Source organism: Danio rerio, chromosome 11, assembly GCF_052040795.2.
Source record: "Danio rerio strain M-AB ecotype USA chromosome 11, GRCz13ab, whole genome shotgun sequence".
NCBI classification, from domain to species: Eukaryota; Metazoa; Chordata; class Actinopteri; order Cypriniformes; family Danionidae; genus Danio; species Danio rerio.
Window position 1 is genome coordinate 37,635,946 of NC_141031.1, and position 24,055 is coordinate 37,660,000.

The 24,055-nt window shown below is 34.7% G+C and overlaps 1 protein-coding gene across 3 annotated transcripts; it reads left to right on the top strand.

Moving 5' to 3' along the window:
- Window positions 1-2,283: 2,283 nt before the first annotated feature.
- si:dkey-202e22.2 lies at window positions 2,284-23,168 on the top strand. Of its 3 annotated transcripts, none has more exons than XM_087274024.1 (11): window positions 2,284-2,350; window positions 3,241-3,427; window positions 4,535-4,995; window positions 6,194-6,538; window positions 8,267-8,393; window positions 11,770-11,958; window positions 15,113-15,329; window positions 16,078-16,205; window positions 19,819-19,887; window positions 19,993-20,163; window positions 22,531-23,168. In XM_087274024.1, the coding sequence occupies exons 2-11, from the start codon at window positions 3,343-3,345 to the stop codon at window positions 22,665-22,667; spliced, it is 1,929 nt and encodes a 642-aa protein (XP_087130150.1). In that variant the 5' UTR covers window positions 2,284-2,350; window positions 3,241-3,342; the 3' UTR covers window positions 22,668-23,168. The 3 variants fall into 3 exon arrangements, with proteins under 3 accessions (XP_087130150.1, XP_087130151.1, XP_087130149.1); XM_087274025.1 differs by having other exon boundaries at window positions 2,315-2,367; XM_087274023.1 differs by lacking the exon at window positions 2,284-2,350 and having other exon boundaries at window positions 2,945-3,427.
- Window positions 23,169-24,055: the final 887 nt, after the last annotated feature.

A 24,055-nucleotide genomic window follows, 5' to 3' on the forward strand; every position in this document is an offset into this window, starting at 1 on the left:
ATAAAGGAATGATAGAATGATAGAAAGGAGAAGGGAATGATGGAACAGGAAAGTAAGAAGAAAGAATGAGGGAATGAGAGCAGGAACAAATGAAGGAATGATGGAAAGAAGAAATGAACGACGGAACAAAGAAAGGTAAGAAGGAAGAAATGAAAGATGGAAAGAAGGAAGGAAGGTAGAAAGGAAGCAAAGAAAAGAACAAATGAAGGAATGATGGAATGTTGGAAAAAAGAAAGGAATGATGGAACAAAGATTGGAAGGAAAGAATGAAGTAAAGAATCAACGAAAGGAAGGGATAACAGAATGAACGAAGGAATGAAGAAAAGAAGGAAGGAACAAAGGAATGAGCGAAGGAAAGAACAAAGAAAAGAAGGAATGAAGGATAGAAGGGACAAAGAAAGGAACAGATTGAGAACTGAATGAAGAAAGGAACGAAGGAACAAATGAAGGAATGAAGAAAGGAACGATGGAACAAGGGAAGGTGGGAAGGATGGAAGGAAGAAATGAAGGAGTAAAAGCAGAAACAAATGAAGGAATGGTGGAAAGAAGAAAGGAATGATAGAACAAAGAAGGGAAGGAAAGAATAAAGGAAGGAACAAGAACAAACAAAAGAACGAAGAAAGAAAGGAAAGAATAAATGAAGGGAGGAATGAATGAACAAAGGAATGAAGGAACTAACGAACGAAAGAACAAGTGAAGGAACGATTAAATGAAATAACAAACAAACAAAGGAAGGAATAAAGGAAGATACTGGGGATTTTTATCCAGCAAGTTTTTACGCAGCGGATGCCCTTCCAGCCGCAACCCATCTCTGGGAAACATACACTCATACACTACGAACAATTTAGCCTACCCAATTCACCTGGGCCACACGTCTTTGGGCTGTGGGGGAAACCGGAGCACCCGGAGGAAACCCACACGAACGCAGGGAGAACATGCAAACTCCACACAGAAATGCCAACTGAGCTGAGGATCGAACCAGCAACCCAGCAACTTTCTTGCTGTGAGGCAAGCCCACTGCACCACTGCGTCGCCCCATATTGGTGATTTTATATGATTTTTATATATTTAATGTCTAATTTACATAGACAAGCACATAATCAGTAAAGCCTTCTCATCATTTCAAAGTAAGTCAGCTTTTTTATCTTTAAATCTTTATCTTTATTTCTGCTGGTTTTTCATCTCGCCTTAATGACTTTTCAGCTCAGAGAATTACTGTGCATGTAAAATCTTTCAAAACATACTCAACCTCCTCATTTTAAAAGCATAAATGTCAGTAAGAGTTCTGATTTCATCAAATAAAAGCATTCATAACTGTATTTTTTCATGTCACAACATATCTACAGTAGCCATAGGAGTTCATACATATTTTTGTGCTTGCATTTTAAGTTTCCTTTCATACAGTAAAACATCAAAGGCACCCAAAGAACTACTGTTGTTCATAACCAGGAGGAAAGGCACATAAAGATACATGTCTCACCTCATTAAGGAGAGCAGGTTTTGGTGCTGGTGTAAGGTACATATAGGCTACATTTTCTGGAATTCTCAGTGTGGCTGGATCAAATTAACTTTGTTCTCCAGCCTCAGCAAATCTGTCTTAACTCGCCCACCTGTAGAATCACCAAGCAAAAGACCCTAAAGAAAGTAAACCTAAATCTAAAAAAAAAAAAAAAAAAAAAAAAAATATATATATATATATATATATATATATATATATATATATATATATATATATATATATGTATATATATATATATATATATATATATATATATATATATATATATATATATATATGTATATATATATATATATATATATATATATATATATATATATATATATATATATATATATATAAATAAAAAATATGTAAAAACTTTAATTAATTGTAAAAAAATAAACAAAAACAAATTAATTAAAAATAATAAATAAAATAAATAAATAAAATAAATACAAAAACTAAATAAATACATATAAAAAATAAAATAGATTAAATAAAAAAATTATTAAATAAAATAAATTGTAAAAATAAAATAATAAAATAAAAATAAATTAATAAAAATAAATAAACACATTGTAAAAATAAAATAATAAAAATTATTAAAAATAAATAAATAAATACAATTTTAACTAAATAAATACATTTAAAAAATAAATTAAAATTAAAATTAATTCATGAAATAAATAAATACATTGTAAAAGTAAAATAAATAAAATAAAAATGTATTAATAAAAATCAATAAAAATCAACCAATAAATAAATAAATAAATTATCAGATCAGATTAAAGAAGGCGGAGCTTACTGTTTCATGTTGATGTTACAGTTTTAGCGGCCAAACAGTGTGAGGTAAGACCAAAGACAGGGTAAGACCAAAAAAAAAAGATACAAATATTAAATGTTTGACAACTATTTTACAATATAAATATCGAACGTAATTATGATGACTAACGTTAATGGATTTTTTGGTCAAATTTCGCTGATTTAAATGAAGCATATGATGAATAATTTACGAGTTTCTTGTGACGTCAAGTTAATTAATAAGTGGGTGTGACAAGCCAAGAAACATTTGCCGTTTTGCGTTTTAAACACATTTTACTTCCTCATATTCGTATTTTAAAAGACATTAATTATGTATTTAAGCTACACAGAAATGTGTAAAAGACATGAGTTACTTTGTTTTCCTGTCAGTAAGTTAGCGTCAGTATTAGTCATAGGCTACATTTCATGTCACAGAAATCCCCTCTCAAATAATGGCTGTTTAGTTTAGTGGCGTGAATCATTATACTGAAAAAACACACATTCAGCGAACAAAAATGTATTTAAGTAGACATGTTTTGATCTTGATGTAGGCAGAGAACTGCAGTAATGCACAATTCCACTGTGTGGCACTAGAGAGCTCTTTTCAATCTCTTGAACCCTTCAGATTCAGGCCAGTGGATCAGTCATTCATCTGTGCTGCTATGAAGCGGAATCTGCGCGGCGCATTGGGCATTGCCAGCAACTGTTAGTGACCTACGTGTTGCCTTGAGTTTGAAGGCACTGCCATGGCTAAGATACACTAGTTTACTCTTCCTCTGAATGCGAAAAAGCAAGAATGTGAAGTGAAAGAAGTGCGCGTGCCGTTTGGACAGGTGCTTTCCAGATCATCACCAGAAGTAGTCTTTTTCATCCTGACTGGCTGTGGAAATGGATTATAGGGAGTCAGCGGATTTCATGCAAACTCTGTTTCCAAACAGACAGTAAAGGAGACCTCTCCGAACTCAACTGACCATGCATTGGGACAGGCATCTGTTCTGACAATGGATAACTAACCTGCGTTGGCGTCCAGACTGCTAAACATGAAACAACGCTGGAGTCCTCGGTTTGTGATGGTGATTCTGATGTGTGCAATGGTCTTATTTCCTGGATTTCTAAACTTCACAGGTCAGATATTATCTATCTATCTATCTATCTATCTATCTATCTATCTATCTATCTATCTATCTATCTATCTATCTATCTATCTATCTATCTGTCTGTCTGTCTGTCTGTCTGTCTGTCTGTCTGTCTGTCTGTCTGTCTGTCTGTCTGTCTGTCTGTCTTTTATCTATCTATCTATCTATCTGTCTGTCTGTCTGTCTGTCTGTCTGTCTGTCTGTCTGTCTATCTGTCTGTCTGTCTGTCTGTCTGTCTGTCTGTCTGTCTGTCTTTTTATCTATCTATCTATCTATCTATCTATCTATCTATCTATCTATCTATCTATCTATCTATCTATCTACCTATCTATCTATCTATCTATCTATCTATCTATCTATCTATCTATCTATCTATCTATCTATCTATCTATCTATCTGTCTGTCTGTCTGTCTGTCTGTCTGTCTGTCTGTCTGTCTGTCTGTCTGTCTGTCTGTCTGTCTGTCTGTCTGTCTGTCTTTTATCTATCTATCTATCTATCTGTCTGTCTGTCTGTCTGTCTGTCTGTCTGTCTGTCTGTCTATCTGTCTGTCTGTCTGTCTGTCTGTCTGTCTGTCTGTCTGTCTTTTTATCTATCTATCTATCTATCTATCTATCTATCTATCTATCTATCTATCTATCTATCTACCTATCTATCTATCTATCTATCTATCTATCTATCTATCTATCTATCTATCTATCTATCTATCTATCTATCTATCTATCTATCTATCTATCTATCTACCTGTCTGTCTGTCTGTCTGTCTGTCTGCCTGCCTGCCTGCCTGCCTGTCCGTCCGTCCGTCCGTCCGTCCGTCCGTCCGTCTATTAAACTTTCTCTCTCTTCTCATCATAAATAACAATTGCTGCAGTGCTATGATCTTTGCAGAAGAAATGCCACAGCTTCTGGTTCTGTGAAAGCCCTACTGTGAGCTTCATTAAAGGCTCAGGTTGTCAAACATTGCACTGTGACATGCCAGAACCTGACTGCCATGTTTACAGGAGTTCAGCACTCACAAACGGTTCATTTCATTTCATTTCATCAGCATGAAAGTATTGTTTGTTTAAGCGCATGTGCATTTTTCCACTTTTCCACAGAGTCCAGATGTGTCGGCCGTGCTTGCAGCCCTCCTATGGGCAACTTGGCCAGTGGCAGGACCCTGTTCACGCTGACTAGCTGCTGCACTAATAGCTCCTCCTGCCTGCCGACTCAGCCACGCTGTCAAGCAGAGCTTCATCCTCCTGCCCTCATGGCCGATGACCCGTTCACTCATCCAGATACCTGGTGGGGCTCAACAGCGGCCAGTGGAGAACAGGAAGAAATCCGTCTCGACTTGGAGACACGTTTCTGCATGAGTCACGTTGTGATGTTGTTCTGTTCTCCACGTCCTGCTGCTATGAGGTTGGAGCGCTCGCAGGACTTTGGCCAGACCTGGGAGACACTAAAGCTGTTTGCCAGGAACTGCACTGAGATGTTCGGGCTTCCTGATGATGTAAGTCAATCAGGAGCTGTCTGCACTTCAAGATATTCCAGTGCACTTCCTTGCAGCCGAGGAGAGGTGAGAAAGGAAAAACTGTCTCTAAAGCAGCACACAACATTCTTCTGTTTTTTAACTTTTTAAATGTTGCACGCTTATTATGGCTGGGCTATATGAGAAAAATATCAAATTACAATATAAGTCATCTCATATCCTGATAATGATTTATATAATGATAGAATTCCATATTTGTAAATTAAACCCATTTCTATATAAATATATTCACTCACTGGCCACTTTATTAGGTACGCCTGTCCAACTGCTTGTTAACGCAAATTTCTAATCAGCCAATCACATGGCAGCAACTCAATGCATTTAGTTATGTAGACATGGTCAAGATGATCTGCTGCAGTTTAAAAACAAGCCTCAGAATGGAGATGAAAAGGGACTTACGGTTTTTCTCAGTCGCTTTGGTGCAGTTCTCACTACACTATTTACATTTGCACAACAGGTCATGCATTTCTCAAAACAATTAGTCATTTGTGCACATCCTAGTAGCAGTTTCTCATTCCTTTCAACAAATTGCAAATGCTTTCGGACATGCATCAATTCCTTTCAAACAACTCTCTGCTATTTATAACATTATCATTTGCTAATGTCATGTCAGTCAAAATCATCTAAACTTGTAAATGCTGAATAGTCCTTCCATATAAAACTAAAAGTCCTTTATAAAAAAAAAATAAAAAAAAAAAATTAATCTTTATTTTTCTGAAAATGTCTTTAAAATTGAACAATTTGATGAGTGATTTACAGACCTGTGTATGTTGCAGGTTCAGGTTCAATATGTACTGCAATTGTCTACAGTTGTGCACAGCTCTACCCAAAGGGAGTTTATGTTTGTTGTAAATAAGGGTGTGTTTATTCTTTTGGACAATGCTGTGAATAAATTAGGATTGTAAAGAGCAAATGCAGTGTAAAAATGTGAAACATACATATTCAGTGTCTTGTACTCAGATACCTCACTAAATGCAGTGATGTCTAACTTTACTGTAGTTTTCAAATGGCTGTGCTAGTAGTATATATATATATAGTAGTATATATAGTGCTGCTGTCTTGAGAATTTTCAAGAAAATATTTCCAATGAGCGGCAGTTCTGATTGAGATCTCAATCAAAGGCTTTCATTATGTAGGCTTTATAGGGTTAAACAGTGTTAAAACCTAATATCATTGCTTCTTAAATTTTAAAATGCATAATCATTTGTTTCTGATTTCTTTCTAGGTCATATTTCGATCCATAGGATTGGGAAGTGGGATTGTTGACCCCTACAGTCCTCAGGCACTGTCCCGTCTGACAGTGACAAACTTACGAATACAGCTTTTAAGATCTCAGCAGTGTCCCATCTCGAAGGGCCAACGGAGCATCCCAGAACAGTCAAACCCATCTTTTTTACCTACAGTTCCCAGCAGGTCACTAAAAGCTCCCATACCCAGTTCTGATCCTCTGGATTCAGCTCCATTTGCTGTGTACTCTCTTCTGGCTAAAGGCACGTGCTTGTGTCATGGCCATGCTGAACATTGTCTTCCTGAAAATGAAGGACAGGACAGTTTGCAGCAGAGTAATGTGGTGAGTGATCATTTAGTTAGTGATTTTTTGGGATGAACAGCTGCCACCTGTAAAAACTATCACCACTGTCAAAAAATTGTGTTTCAGTATGCATAATTGGCCAGTATTTAGCAATGTTACTGCAGTCAGATGTTATTGTTTTAGATTTGTTTATAGATTGTTAGATTATATAGATTATATAGATTACTATAGATTAGATAGATTATAGACACATAATGCACTTGCACAAAATATATCACGGTTTTCACAGTCACAGTTAGGATGTAAACCCCTGAAATCTACAATGTTTTGGTTGTTTAAGTCAGTTTAGGTTGAAAATGGCATAGTGTAAATGCCCCGAGAAGGACTAGAGCTTTGGCAAAAAAATAGTTTGAAAGTCATTTTTGGGATTTTCTGAATGCATCGCTATTTTCTTTTGAGTTGATTCTGAGCTTAGTTTTTAACAGCAGATGCAGCTCTAGGCAAGTTTTACCAGCAGATGCCACTCTAGGCTAGTTTTAACAGTAGATGCTGCTCTAGACTAGTTTTACTAGTAGATGCCGCTCTAGGCTAGTTTTACCAGCAGATGCAGCTCTAGGCTCGTTTTACCAGCAGATGCCACTCTAAGCTAGTTTTACCAGCAGATGCTGATCTAGGCTAGTTTTACCAGCAGATGACGCTCTAGGCTAGTTTTACCGGTAGATGCCGCTGTAGGCTAGTTTTACCAGCAGATGCTGATCAAGGCTAGTTTTACCAGCAGATGCTGCTCTAGGCTAGTTTTACCAGCAGATGCTGCTCTAGGCTAGTTTTACCAGCAGATGCTGCTCTAGGCTAGTTTTATCAGTAGATGCCGCTCTAGGCTAGTTTTACCAGCAGATGCTGCTCTAGGCTAGTTTTACCAGTAAATGCTGCTGTAGGCTAGGTTTACCAGCAGAAGACACTCTAGGCTACTTTTACTGTGACAGGTCAAGTTAGGGCTGGAGTTAGGTGAGTGCATTAAAAAGCATTGGATGCAGCTCAGATTGCTCTGCATCATGTTTGCATCCAGACCCCTCTCCTAAATGTAGACTCTGATCTCAAGTATGAAGAAGAGAGTGTTACTCACCTATTGACTTTTTGAATTCAGTGCGAAAGAATGTAAAATGGCTTAGTGGATTTAGCAAATTAAATAAATTATGTAAACATGTTCTCCGAAGTGCAGCACTGTGATTTTCTGACACAAGCGGCTCATAACAGTGTTTTTAGTGTGTCAGAGCCTCTTGGTTTCCAGTTTGTTTCAGTTTGTGCAGCTTAAGATGCTTAAAATTTGCTTTTGAAAATGAAACATGCGACAAACATCCTCCCTGGTTTGTGATGAAACTCATTATTTATACATCTGTTGTCAACAAAAAAGCTTTTCAGAAAGACTATCTTTGGTTTTCTTTCAAAATGAAAAGATTTTAAAAGATTAAAAGATTTAAAAGATTATTTAAAATGATTATAATAATATTTGTATTTAATTTATTTTATCTATTTTATTCATTTTTGCTGCATGAATTGTCTCCAGTCGCCGTCCATTAACTGACATGGCATAACTTTTAATAATTCTTTAATATATATTCTTTAAATAAAAATAATTTTTTTGAGGATGAATGTGCACTCTCCAGATATTTAGGAGAAAAAGAAGTTGCCTATTATACGTATTTCCATAAGACTTTGTAAGGCTTGAATGGGCAGCGACTGACAGTGAATCATTCCTCTGGTGCGCAGGTGTCAGGGAAGTGTGTGTGTGCCCATCACACAGCGGGCGATCACTGCGAGAGGTGCGCCTCGCTCTACAACGACCAGCCCTGGAGAGCAGCCAACGGAAGCAGCGGAGAGAGCAACTCATGCCAGAGTGAGTGCAGTTACTGTAGCCCAAATACCAGTTATCCGTCAAAATAGAAAGGAAATGGTGTTATGAAAGGTGTTTCAATCTTTTTATCATGTCGTAATTAGTGGCGCTTTAATGCAGGTGAGATCCGTTGCATATTTTAGAACAGTGGTTCTCAAACTTTTTTCACCAAGTACCACCTTAGAAAAAAATTGTCTCTCCAAGTACCACCTTACGACGCTATTTTTTAACCAGTATTAAAAAATAGCGTCGCAGGCCTAATTAAGCAGCTACAGGTGTGCACAGTTTAAAAATGATGCAAATTAATTCCTATTATTAAGAATATGTATTATTGTCAATCACTTTAAACATTTTTAATAGTCTGAACATTAACTGTGCTTGCAGATAAAAAAAAAAAAAGTTTTAGTTAAAATGTGCTTTTAAAAGTTCATTAAAAATTACCTGTTCTTAAAAAGTAAAAAGAAAACTGCTGTACTTAAATCTTAAGTATTCATAGTAGCCTATTCATCAAAAGCTGGAGATGTTGCTTGGACCTTATGAATATAGGCTATGTCATATTCCTACACTTTCAGACAAATCTTGAAATATATGTTAAATGTACATATGACGGGGTTCATACAGGCACAGCCTAATGAAAATCAAGGAATTTTAAGCACTTTTTCCAGCACCTAATTTTTTTTTCAAGACTGACATGTTATGTATTGAAGACCTGAAATGTATTCTCAGCAACCCATAAAACACTGCATACGAATAGATACAAATAAAAACCATTAATAATAATATGTATTAATCATATATTATTATTATAATAAACCTGCACTAAATGCTTGTGATATCTTTTTTGTACTCAAGTAAAATTACTATTACACTGCTAAAATAACACAAATTTTTGTAAATAATACTAATATTAGGTAAAAGTACTCTTTTAAAAAGTACTAGTTGGTTACTTTTGAAAAAAAAAAATCAGATTTTTATTATGAAATCACTTTTTTTAAGTTTAAACCTGATTGAATGGTTTAATTGCTTAAATCCTAAAACTAAATGTATAGGAATTTGCACTAACAAAGGAAGTATGGTCAATTTTTCCTTTCATGACAATTAATATTTTTCAAAAGCACTGGTAAAACTACCACATAATCTTAAAGGCCATAGAGACACTTTTTGCCCATTTTTAAACGATATTTTCAAGCTTTGAAAGGTTAATTAAAGTATATGGTAAAAAGATTTAAATTTAGCCTTTTGTTTAAATTTGTTACACTATTGTTCTTTACAATATGGCAAATTTGTTTCTTAAATAGCTGTACATCACATGTAGATTTTATTTTACACTTGATCTTAATCTAAAATAGAAACTTTAAAAAAAAATACAAGTACACTGTCAGTAAAAAAATAAAACAAATGGCTTCATTTTACTTGAGGTATTTAAAATGTGACAACAATACATTTATCAAAGCAGTGCTTTAAGAGTCTTATTGTTAATTTTGATAAATAAACAAGTAACAACGGATTGCTTTGACCTGTAATGCTTTAAGACAGATCAGAATACAGCTAAATGTATAAATCACACAAATACCTCATCCAGAAACATTTCCAGCATAATTCTTTTGTCGTAAAGAAACAAAAAAAATTCCACCTTTGCTAAAAGTAAGTTTCACTTTACAACACAGCCAAACAAGAAGACCATTAGCATTGTCATCGATCATGCATCAATCTAATTCTAAATACTTGATAACTTTGAATACTTTTGACTAAATTTAGTCAAGGAGCAAAGATAAATAATGTCTACTTTAATAGTGGAGAGATCGCGATTATATTCAATCTGAGCACACAGGCGATCATGAGAGGTCTTGCAGTTCATTTGAAAAAAGCATATTTAAGAGCTCGCATATTTGTTTTAGCGATTTGCGTACATGAATGCGCTCTCGTGTTAAAATAAAGCACTCGCCACATTTGCAGAAATTAGTAATTGCGCAATACCTCCATTCCCGCGCCGCCATTCAGAATGTATTTAGAGGAGTGACAGGTGAGAGGCGAGTCGACTGGCTGTCGGAGAGCGAAACCGAAACGTGTATGTAGATCATCAAAAAGGCAGGAAATATGTCCGCGGTTAAATTACTCTGTTAGACATCTCTATAGTGAAAACATCCGAGAAGCATTATTCCAACAAAACATTTGTTTTTAAGTTGTTTTTTCTGTCTCTGCAACACAGAAAGCATTTGTCCCACCCTTACGTTTCACGCAACTAGAAAAGGTCGACTGTGATTGGCTACTTTTCATGTCAGTCAAATCACGCTTCAGAATCAATTCTTAAACTTCGGAAACTGATTTTCAGCAGCTTATGACACAATGCACTAAAATAAACATTCTAAGCACAGCGTTGTGATCGTACGCTTCACAAAACAGCCACTGCTGATCACATCGATGTTATATTACGCATTAAAGGATTAAAAGTGTTAATTGTTTCTTTCATTATTCAGCGGTTCCTCCGCGTACCACTTGGAGGAAGCCCGCGTACCACAGTTTGAGAACCACTGTTTTAGAACGACAGGATATTGTGTTTGGATGCAGTGACCCAGAAATGACCTGGAAACTGCAGTAGACACACTAAAAATGACTCAATGCATTAGCATTGAAATAAACAGCATCCTGGGAGCCTCTAATAATATCCAACATGGTTTTATGTTTTAGAGGATTTCTTTGTCTAATTACACCTTCAGTTAAACATATTTTAATATTTTAAACAAATTACAGCAATTTAAATGTTATTTTCAGTATTACTATTATTTTTATAGGTTTATAATTGTTATTACATATTTATTATAGTTATTTATTATATGAATTTGAGGATTTGCATGTCAAATTATACCTTAAAATAAACACAAAATGTAATTTGCTTAGTTGCATTATTAATTTTATCACAGTAGTGCTATTTAATTATCATTAATAACTTTATAACTATTTATAATTGTGTTATTTATTATACATAATATAATATATTAAATATAATAAGGATATATTATCTATACTATGCATATTATATATTTTATTATCATAATAATATATATAGTTAATACAATAATACAATTAATATATATTAAATACACACACATATATTTTGTTCTGTTTTAAAGGAAAATAGTATCCTTTATCTAAAAAAATCTTTATTTTATTATGCAATATTTATAATGTATTGAGAATCAAACGGCTGGATGCGCATCAGGGTTTAAAAGAGGAGTTGAAAGGACTATTTTGAATTATTAAAAGCTCTAAAATGCAATGAACAGGATTTTGCATAACAGTTGCTTCTCGTGTTTCTTTAATGATTGATTCACCCATAGCCTCTCTCTCTCTCTGCCTCTCTTTTGTTGTGTTGTTAAAGAGTGTGAATGTCACGGGCACTCAGAGAGCTGTCATTTCTCCCAGCGAGTGTGGTTGTCCACAGGGGGCATCAGCGGGGGTGTCTGTGACCACTGCCAGCACAACACTGTGGGCCGCCGGTGCCAGCGCTGCCGTCCGGGATACCACCGCCACCCTGCCAGGCCTCTCAACTCCCCGCATGCTTGCACACGTAAGACACTCACAAACGACAGAACTAAAAGGGAGGTTGCTGGTTCCCGGCTGGGCCAGTTGGCATTTCTGTGTGGAGTTTGCATGTTCTCCTAGTGTTTAGCTGGGTTTCCTCTGGTTGTTCCAGTTTCCCCCACAGTTTAAAGACATGCACTATAAATGAAACTGCACTTTCAGCTAATTGCAAATACTAATAGTATGGTTCTGCCTTTTATAACAAGTTTTAAATCAATGATGATTTATGCCACATTTTAAATAAGAAGAGCTAATTAAATATTACTGTCTTCATTTAAACTAGTGGTTTCAGAGTAACTGTCAAGAACCATAAGGGTCAATAACTAAATGAGGATTAAATTAAGATTTTTTAGTGTTGTTAATTATTGTTTTTCTGGCTAAAACTGGCTGTTGCCATATTTATCAGTGCATGGCTAATTGAAACAAAAATGGCTTTGTTTATTCGTTGAACGCACATTCCTGGAGCAATTATGAATGATTAATTGGTGCATATTTCTGTAATACTACTCTAAAAAAATCCTTTTCAAACCTTTACAAAAATAAACCTTTCAATTCATAGTTTTTATTTGGTGCTCAAAAAACATGCTGCTTAATATTTTTTTTAAAAACTGAAATGTTTTTCTTCCCAGAACACATTGATGAATAGAAAGCTCAAAGGGACAGCATTTAATTGAAATATAAAATGTATTTATTTGAAATATTAAACTTTTAACATTTTATTGGTGCATCTCACTTTTATTCTCTTTTTTAAGAATATATATATATATATATATATATATATATATATATATATATATATATATATATATATATATATTCTTAAAAAAGAGAATAAAAGTGAGATATATATATATATATATATATATATATATATATATATATATATATATATATATATATATATATATATGAGTAGTTGGGAGCCGTGCGTTGGCTCGAAGTCGCAGGCAGAGTGCCTTAAGGGGGTCACACACCAGAAGCGCCACTCAGCGACACAACATGTAGCACCATGCCGCCCCATGCATTTTAGAATTCTAAACATAGGTTTCTATCAGGGTACACACACTGGCACTGCAAGTCGGCGGCTGTCTGTAGCGCCCAGCCACGACTCAGGACACTGTTTATATTTCTGCCGTGCCACAGAGCGCTATCTGAATAGTTTCATTTTAAATTGCCTGCGAATGTGCGTGTCTGGTGTGCGATACTGTCATGCGGTTGCCGTGTTGCAGCGCCGAGTGGTGAAACCAGTGTGTGACTTCCTTTAGTGCCCCCCACCAGTGACGATATACAGTCAAATCGCACTGCTACTCGTGCATTTATATAATAGTTCGATGGCTTAATCGTGTATATAAAATAGAGAATCAAACACCCTTTTTGTAGGAGGAACTACTTTCCTCCGCCATTCATACACATCTGCAGCTGAACGTCAGAACAGCAGAAACCGTTGCTCATTCACTAATGTCACTTTAGAGCTGGTATATGAATGATGCTCTAGCGCAGGGGTTCTCAAAGTGGGGGTCGGGACCCCTCGAGGGGTCGCGGGACAATGAAGGGGGGTCGCCTGGCGATTTAAAAAAAAATCTATTTATTATTATATAATCATATAAGAATGACCATATTTTATCCATAACCTACAGAAGAGAAAAAATATAGTCGTTTATAATTACTATATAGTTACTAGTACCTTATAGTTACTAGTTCTATTGGATTGCGACCACAGTGGTAATTACATTATATTAAAGACACAGCAATAGCGTCAGATGCAGCAGATTGATTTTATAACACCAGGTTAAAGTTTCTGGCCCATTTACAGCACTGACATTAAACGAAGAAAATCCCTGGGTGTATTGGTGTGTGTGTGACATTGCAAGCAAGGTTTCTGTATTCATAGCCAGGATATTGGGGGTCACGAGTCACTGGCATTGTCATTTTGGGGGTCGCAGGCTGAAAAGTTTGGAAACCCCTGCTCTAGCGTAATATATATAGTGTGACAAAACAGGTGATTTTTGCTTACATTTTAAGATTATTAGGCTGAACGGCATGAAATGAAATGCCTTGATTTCCCATTATTTCTTTGTTGCATTCGGGAGATCACAATAATTAACCCCAAAAAAGCCAAAACTACGTAAACATACAAAAGAGAGAGATCGACTTAAAATGTCACTTAACTGATTTATAATGATTTGTTTAGCTGTAATAGGACTCATTATGTGGCCTCTGTCCCCATCTTGTGTCATATACATACAGTTGAAGTCAGAATTATTAGCCCCCCTGAATTATTAGCGCCCCTGTTTATTTTTTCCCTAATTTCTGTTTAATGGAGGGCAGATTTTTTTCAACACATTTCCAAGCATAATAGTTTTAATAACTCATTTCTAATAACTGATTTATTTTATCGTTGCCATGATGACAGTAAATAATATTTGACTAGATATTTTTTAAGACACTTCTATACAGCTTAAAGTCACATTTAAAGGCTTAACTAGGTTAATAAGGTGAACTAGGCAGGTAATTAGGCAAGTCATTGTATAATGGTGGTGTGTTCTGTAGACAGTCAGAAAAAAAATAGCTTATAGGGGCTAATAATTTTGTCCCAAAAATGGTTTTTAAAAAATTAAAAACTGCTTTTATTCTAGCCGAAATAAAACAAATAAGACTTTCTCCAGAAGAAAAAATATTATCTGACATACTGTGAAAATGTCCTTGCTCTGTTAAAAATCATTTGGGAGTTATTTAAAAAAGAAAGAAAAAAATCAAAAAGGGGCTAATAATTCTGACTTTAACTGTATATGTATGTGTATGTATATATATGTGTGTGTGTGTATGTGGTGTGTGGTTATGTTTGAATGTATGTTGGCTAACCGGTGACCATTATCTTTTATTGAATGATACAATATGAGAAACCACAAAACAACACCCTAGCAACCACCTATTAAACCTAAGCATAATGACAACATGAACACGAACATTAAAATCGTTTATTAGTATTAAGATGATTCTATTTGCATTCCTTTATTTGAGTCTGTTATTGCCTCCTAGTGGTGGCATCATAACACAGTCTACTAAAGCGACTCAAAAGTAGCAGTAAGAGTTAATTAACAGGAAATTGACCAATGTTGTTTTTATTTTTGCTATTGCAGGATGTTGGTGTGACCCAGCTGGTTCAGTTCTTCTGCATTCTGCTGACGAGATGCCATGGTGCCATCCTAGAAGCGGACAGTGCCACTGTAAGCCTGGTGTGGGAGGAACCACCTGTAGCCACTGTCTGCCGGGACACTGGGGCTTTGGAGAGGAGGGCTGCAAACCTTGTGTGTGCCCTTTGACCTGCGACCCCATCACAGGTCACTGTCTCGACAGGTCAGACTCATGCAGACACAAACTAAATGTTGAACTGTTTTGATTGTAAATTATATAAGACTGTGTGTGAGTTGGCGACGCAGTAGGTAGTGCTGTCGCCTCACAGCAAGAAGGTCGCTGGTTCGTGTCTCGGCTCAGTTGGTGTTTCTGTGTGGAGTTTGCATGTTCTCCCTGCGTCCGCGTGGGTTTTCTCCGGGTGCTCTGGTTTCCCCCACAACCCAAAGACATGCGGTACAGGTGAATTGGGTAGGCTAAATTGTCCATAGTGTATGAGTGTGTGTGGATGTTTCCCAGAGATGGATTGCTGCTGGAAGGGCATCCGCTACGTAAAAACGTGCTGGATAAGTTGGCGGTTCATTCTGCTGTGGCGACCCCGGATTAATTATGGGACTAAGCCGACAAGAAAATGAATGAATGAATGTGTGTGAGTTGAGTTGAAAATCCAAATGTCTGGTTTTTAGTTTTATGCACCTGTCAGTTTTTAGACATTAGGCTTTTTTTTCAGTTGAATGTTAAGAAAAGATCCATTTTTGATGAATTTATGTCTTTAGATTTCAATTACAATGCATATTTTTAAAGGCTGCTATATGAATATGAGTTTTGAATGTAATCAGACAGTCAACAAGAGAAGTGTGGTGATAATTATGAAGTTATTTTTACCTCACTGACTTACAGTGTGTTGCATTAATGACTTAAATTACATTGCAATACCATTGATTTTTGCTATCGTATCATTTTCCTTAAACAGCAAAGGCAGTGTCAGGCTTTACAATGTACCAATTGGTGGGAAAATTCCTGAACTGTCCCACTTTAAACCTCAAGAGGACGAGAGGGCCTGGCCTAAAGAACTGGCCGTCTCTGCACTGTACTTCACAGGTGAGCTGAAGACAGTCACAAAACATCCCACACTAGTGTGAAACATGGGAACTTTTTTTTGTGAATCCTTCAAATGTAAGGCCGGAATGATTATGTACTGCAAATGTCATCCCACAAACCTGTGTATAAGTCATACTAAATTATTAATTGAATAATTAAATCTTAATCATAAATTAATATTTTACATTAGGAAAATAAAACATTGTAAGACATATTTTAGGGCTTTTATTGTTTATTTTTCATGAAATTTCTTTAATTAGTCTTAACAACATTGTTAATGTACTGCAACAAATCATTTCTGTAATAGAATGATTATTGTATACTAAAATATTTGAGTTAAAATATTTTTTGTGTGTTCTGGAAAGCACGCCACGGCTTCATTCTTGATCATAAATACAGTAAAAACTGTAATATTATGAAATATACTGTTATGCTATGTAATGTATTTCAAAATATAATATATTTAGTATTATTCTGCTTTACTCCCGTTTTAAGTGATTTAGTGGTCAAAACATATTTCTTATTATCACTACAAAAAAATAATAATAATTGGACATTGTTTATCATAGTGCCTTAAGATTTGTCACTGGTTCAAGTGCACACACACATCACTGTAATTTAAATAAAATGACAGAATAAACGTCATTACAGTTAAGGAGAAAACAACATATTTTAGTTTTCATTTTTAAAGCTTTAGTTGGTAAATTACCACAGTATATATCAAATTTGTTGGAGTGCTGTTCAAATACTTACAATACCAGATCAGCAGATATACTCTTACTTAAGATGTTATTTTTTTCACACAGAGTTGGCTCGATCTGCATTCTCTGAGTATGCTTCAAGTTAAATATATATATATATATATATATATATATATATATATATATATATATATATATATATATATATATATATATATTAATAAAACTTATGCAATCTGCACTTCAAAATAAATGTACAAAGACTGCCACCTGGTGGTTCAAGGAGAAAATTTATTTAAATGAACTTTTTAGATACAAACGTGTACATGCACAAAATTCGACTTTTTTTAAAAAGGGATAATAATTTATGCAGTCATGCACGTGTTTTGACCGCTAATATGCGGGTGAGAAAACTTGAGTTGACCTTGGCTACCATGATAAAAAAAAATCTTTTTTAAATGTAGAACTAAATACATTGATATGCATTGAAATACATGATGAATACTCTTGACACATGAGAGTGTAAAGCCTGCAGCTCACAACAAACGTGTAAAGTTATTGCGTATCATATTTAACAAACCGTTTACTGCTAATTTGATGTAATTTTGCTCACACGGATAATTGAATATTAATCAGATGATGTCATTACGCTGCTGTGCCATCAGCCTATCGCTGCATTGCTGATCATGATTTCGAGGATCGATAGATCTGTCCTTCACACACGCAGATATCTCAGATCAGTTCATCCAGACATTTTAATCTGATTCGCGAATTGTTTGAAGAACCAAATTAGCGAGAGATCAGTTATCAAGATTAAAACATCCAGGATCTGCCAAATCATCTTAGATTGTTTAAGCGAGGTAAGAAGAACGGACCCCAGGACTCCCTGGTAGAAGAGATACTGTATCTCAATGGGACATTCCTGGTTAAAAAACAAACAAACACACAAACAAACAAACACACAAACATACTAATTAATTAATTAAAATAACAGCCATGCTTCTTGTGTAATAATTTCTGAATTATTTGAGGAGTAGATCCCTGCTCATATATTGAGGAGACGCCAGTGGGGCCTATCTAAGCTGGACATTATTTGTTTGGAACTTTCCACAGCGCGCATACATGCAGCTCAGCCAAAAACTGTTAAATCCTGTATTATAGCTTTTGATATTGGCAATGTTTTTTTTCTGTCTACTCTCTGGGGTCCGTTCTTCATACGTGGATTACTCAATTAGCTGGATTTGGATATTGACGATTTGACACGATCCAGGATCGTTTCGTTCTTCAAAGCTGATCCGAGAGTTGTTGTCATAGCAACAGTTCTGCTAGGTCAAACCTGATCGGGAGCAGGTTCAATTCATATAAACAGGATTAGATTGGCTCAGTTCAAGCAAAGATAATACAGAAAGTATGTTCCGAATTCTGATATTTTCTTACAGTAGTAGTTATATACACTTGGGAAAATGGTACATATTTTTTAACTATATATATATAAAGTTATAGTTATTAATAAAATAAATAAAGTTATACATATTAATAAAACTTATGCAATCTGCACCCTCGAAATGAAAGTACAAAGACTGCCACCTGGTGGTGCACAGAGAAAACTTATTGATATGAACGTTTTAGATCGCTTTAGTACAAATTGTGTACGATAGAAATGCAGAATATGTGACTTTTTTTAAAGCAATAATACATTAATGCAGTCATAAACATGTTTTGATAGTTAATAGTGATTTAATGCTTCACAAATGTTGCAGACGCCTTTACCAATATCAAAATGCTTTTGCAAACAACCAATTATTCTTTACACCGATTAAAAAACGGCTACTATAATATAGACAATATTTTCTAAATGTAGAACTAAATACACTGATATGCACTGAAATACATGATGAATACTCTTGACACAAGAAAGTGTAAAGCCTGCAGCTCACAACAAATGTAGAAGGTTATTGCGTGTCATATTTAACAAACGGTTTACTGCTAATTTGATGTAATTTTGCTCACATGGATAATTGAATATTTATCAGATGATGTCATCACTCTGCTGTGCCGTCAGCCAATCGTTGCATTGCAGATCATGATTTCGAGGATCGATAGATCTGTCCTTCACAACACACGCAGCGATCTCAGATCAGTTTATCCAGACATTCTAATCTGATTCGCGAACTTGTTTGAAGAACCAAATTAGCGAGAGATCAGTTATCGAGATGAAAAGATCCGGGATCTGCCAAATCATCTTAGATCATTTACGCGAGGTACGAAGAACGGACCCCTGATGTACAGCATTTCTGTTTATATGTGCTTTATGTATCTTATGACGTAATAGTTATTTATTTGTACTTTCTTAACTTCTACTCTTCATTTGGTTTAATGTTCTTCTTTTTTTTCTTTTTTACAGCAATCTTTTAACTTCTGTTATTATAGAACAATTCTACCTGGGGGTTGGGTGGGGATTCGGGTTGTTTTACGATAAAGTCATAGGCTGAATCCCCTCTATATTAAACAAAAATAATAAAAATAATTGTTTACCAACAACAATTATTTGAGGAGTAGAAAGTAAAAAAAACTACTTATTAATTATTAGATAAGAATAATTTTTCTTATAATTTTTTAATTATAAGAATAATTTTTAATGCTATTATTTTTGTTATTTTAGGTATTTTAAATGATAAAGTATGTATTGTGCTGCTGTCAATTTATTTTGATCAAAATATACAATTTGTTTTTACTTTAATACTATTTCAAATGTCTAATACTATTTCTCATTGTATTTATGAGAGTTCAAGATCTTTTATCATAAATGCTTAACAGAAATATGTTTTCTTTTATTCATTGAAAATATCAATTCTTTGACCAAGAAGTGACTCTACAGAAACTGTAAAACGCTAAGCATCATTTCTCTGTAGGGAAGTGCAGCTGTAAGGAAAAGAAGCTGAAAAGCGTGGCTGATCTTTGCAAGATGAAACATGCATACGGTGAGGCTTTTTCATGATACGTAATGCTATGAATCGATTCAGTTGGCATTTGCTGTCTGAACAGGCATTTATAACTGATGAGTGACTGTTTTTTGGTGACTGCAGTGATCAAAGCCAGTGTTCTGTCAGCTCACGATAAAGGCACACATGCTGTAGTCCTGGTGAAGGTGAGAAAGGTCTTCCGTTCGGGAAAACTGACGCTTTCTCAGGGCACACACACTCTGTACCCGCTGTCCTGGACCAGCCGTGGCTGCACCTGTCCCATCCTCAACCCAGGTACAACAGTGAATGTGGCTTCAGCGTCACATAATTAAAAACTCTAAAAATTATGTGATTTTCAAGTAACTCCTGAAGATTCATCTTAAAGGGGACCTATTATATTATTATCCCTATTATTATCCCTCTTTTTAAAAGATTCAAATCAAGTCTCTGATGTCCCTAGAGTGTTTTTGTGAAGTTTTAACTCAAAAATACTCCACAAATAACGTTTTATAATGCTTTCAAACTGCCACTTTTAAGATTTGATCTTAATTGTAAAGTTTGGGTGACTTTCGCATTACATTCTAATTAGAATGTGCTTTTTTATAAAGAGGGCGGAGCTACAAATGCCTATGTGTCAGCATAGTGCCTGATTTTAAAAAAGACTAACATCCTATGCCAATGAGGGCGAGATCGCCACTAATGGGCAGGGCTTTCCCCCTCTGATGACGCGTACAAAGGGAGAATGTCAATCAAAGTGTTTCTGCAGACTGTTTTAATCAAGTGCGATTATAAAAAATAAAATCAATACATTTTTATGATTAGAAGCTGGCTATATTCGCACACTGTTGCTGCACAATTGTGTTTAAACTCCTCAAAAAAGTTGCATAATAGGTCCCCTTTAAGTAATTCAACGTATGTGTGAATGGGGTTAAATTAACTATGGTTGAACAAAATCAGCTTTTCCTCACATCCAAAAGCACATATTTTGGGACTCAGTGGGGTGTTAAGAGTACTTAGTTCTTATATCCACAATAGAAAAGAAATATCGCGAAAATTTGTTATCTCCTACAACTAAGATTTTTGTAAAATAAAAAATCTGTGATTGTCCAAAAGTTTATTTTTAAACTTGATCCGTACTTAAATATAAATTTTCTAGATAACCCTGCATGCATGAAATAGAATTGGACCACCTCTTTAAAGGATTAATTCACCCAAAAATGAAAATTCTGTTATTATAGGTGCAGTAGGTGATTCTACAATTCTGAAAAACTGTATTATATCTAGCATGTTTTCAGTTGTGTAGTTAGCAAGCAAAAATTGTCATAATGTGCAATATTTCATGCACGCAAGGATCATTGGCCTCACTCTCTCACGACTATGTCCTAAAGCGACAACTGTATGTATGCTTAGTGGTTGGCCTGCGGTTATTTACACTTATTTTAGAATTAGGTTATTTTAGAAATTACACTTGACTTATTTCTAAGACATACTTACATACTATTTCAGAGTGAATATTCAAAGTAGCATGGTAAACAATATAGAGAGCGAGTCACAGACTGTTATTGCTCAAAAATGAACCAATGTGAATATAAAAGCAACTTCTCTCTTTTATTTATTCATGTTTTGTTTTTAAACTAAATAAAAATCTACATTATCGATGCTGTAAAATGTTACCTATTAAATTGAAAACTTGACCTTTAACCTGCACAATAAAAATGTTTCTGAAGACAATTACCTACTGCACCTTTAATTACTTACCCTAATGTCATTCCAAACCCTAAAGGCCTTTGTTTTCAGAACAAAAACGAAGCTACTTTAGATCAAATCTAAGAGCTCTCTAATCACCCATAGACAGTGATGGTCCTGAGAGCGTTTAAAGCCAAGAAAAGGAACCAAAAACATTCTGAAAACATTCCATGTGACTTCAGTGGTTTATGTATAATCAAATAAAGCTCCAAGAACAATATTGTGTGCCAAAATGTTTGCTTGACTCTTTTGTGCCTTTCCTTACCTTTCCTGATCTCTTCCTGTCAATGTACAGTTGAATTATTAACCCTCATGTGAATTTTTTTTTCTTTTTCAAATATTTTCCCAATGGTGTTTAACAGAGCAAGAAGTTTTTCACAGTATTTGCAGAAATATTTTTTTCTTCTAGAGATTTATTTGTTTTATTTTGGCTAGAATAAAAGCAGTTTTAAATTTTTTAAAAACACATTTTAAGATCAATATTATTAGCTCCTTTAAGCAATTTATTTTCTCGATTTTCTATAGAACAAACCATTGTTATACAATGACTTGCCGTATTACCATAACTCACCTAATTAACCTAGTTAAAACTTTAAATCGCAGTTTAAGCTGAATTCTAGTATCTTGAAAAACATCTAATAAAGTATTATTTACTGTCATCATGACGAAGATCAAATACATCAGTTATTAGAAATTAGTTATTATAACTATTATTTTTAGAAATGTTTTGAAAAAGTCTTCCGTTAAATAGAAATTAGGGAAATAATATTTCATGTCCTATCAACACATGGGCAAAAATGCAAAAAAGAAATATATACATATATAAATGACAGTGACATGAAATAATCGTGAATGTAGTATAAGATACATTTATCAACGCTATTACAATAATTACTATGATTTCTCCATCATTAGGTGCAAGCTATCTGCTAGCAGGTCCTGAAGAAGTGGACTCGGGAAGGTTACTGGTCACCATGCAGAGTCTGGTCGTCCCCTGGACCCCCATCCTGGGCTTTCAGGTCACAGAAGCACTACATCAGGGTTGCCTATGAGCACAACTGTACCCAAAATGTACAGTAGCACAAACTTGAAATCACGCTGTTGTACCAAAGCAAGCAATTGGATCCTAAATATGGACCATGCGCCCCGGGTGCAACTTAAATTGTGGATCATAACAAGATTCATAAAGTACTGCACTTAAAAACAAAACATCTTCTTACAACAAAAACATCTTGTGGATTTGTATATGACATTTAAAAGACTTTCTTTTTCTATTCCTTCCTCCATAGTTATTAGATTACCATCAGAAATGCTTTCAAACAAATGATGAACATGACCATGAATTTTGTCAGTAATTCAAGTTTGTTTTTTTTATTTGGTTCTTTGTTACAATTCTGTCAAGTGTTTTTAAAAATGCATTTCAATGTGCCACCACAGAACAAAATGAGGTATGGACTGATTCATTTTCTCCCAGAGCTTATGTTTGGTTTGAATTCAGTGTTTTTTATGTTATGTTATTAAACATTTTACAGAAACAGACAAGATTTTAGAGATGAAATGGGTTTCTTGTTTAATCAAAACAAGAAAAATGACATTAAGGTTTTGAATGAACTAGATTTATAAATGACATTGACGAACAAAGGGGCTAAAATGAGTGTAAAACACCTAAAAACCGGGCAATTTTTAACACTTTAACGTTGTGTTAAAAATGGATCTAGAAACAAGGGCTAAATATTAGATATTTCTTTTAAACATAACCTAATAGTCTCTGGAACAACATACTGTATTTGCTTAACAGAAAATCAGCTTATTCATAACATTGATTCCCTATAATGTATAGCAGATCACTTGTAACCGTGGGGAAAAATAAATTAAATTAAAATTCAGTTTCTCTAGATTTCATGTAATTTTTGTTTTATTCTCTAAATGATGAAGACATTTCTTCCAAATTTAAAAACAAAATGTTGTCATCTAGATAGTTTTTTGCATAAAATAACAAAGATGGGCCTGTTTTCTTAAATGTTTGTATCCAATTGTTTGAAAACAATGGTAAATGTTTGATATTAAAGAGTTATGAAGTCAATATGTCAATAAAATTTAATAAATTTCAATATTTTACCAATATTAGTCAATATTTGATTCAATCAAACATCATAAGCTTTTTAATGACTTATTTTTTATCAGAACTATCAAATAAAATGCATATTAAAACTTTACCTAATAAATCAAGCGAAACTGAATTTAAGTCTTAATTTTCCCCCTTTCGCTCTATACACTTTATTAGGTACACCTGTCAACTGTTTGTTAACACAAATTTCTAATCAGCTAACATGGCAGGAAATCAATGCATTTAGGCTTGTAGACATGGTCAAGACGATCTGCTGCAGTGCAAAACAAGCATCAGACTGAAGAAGAAAGTTGATTAAGTGACTTTGAATAT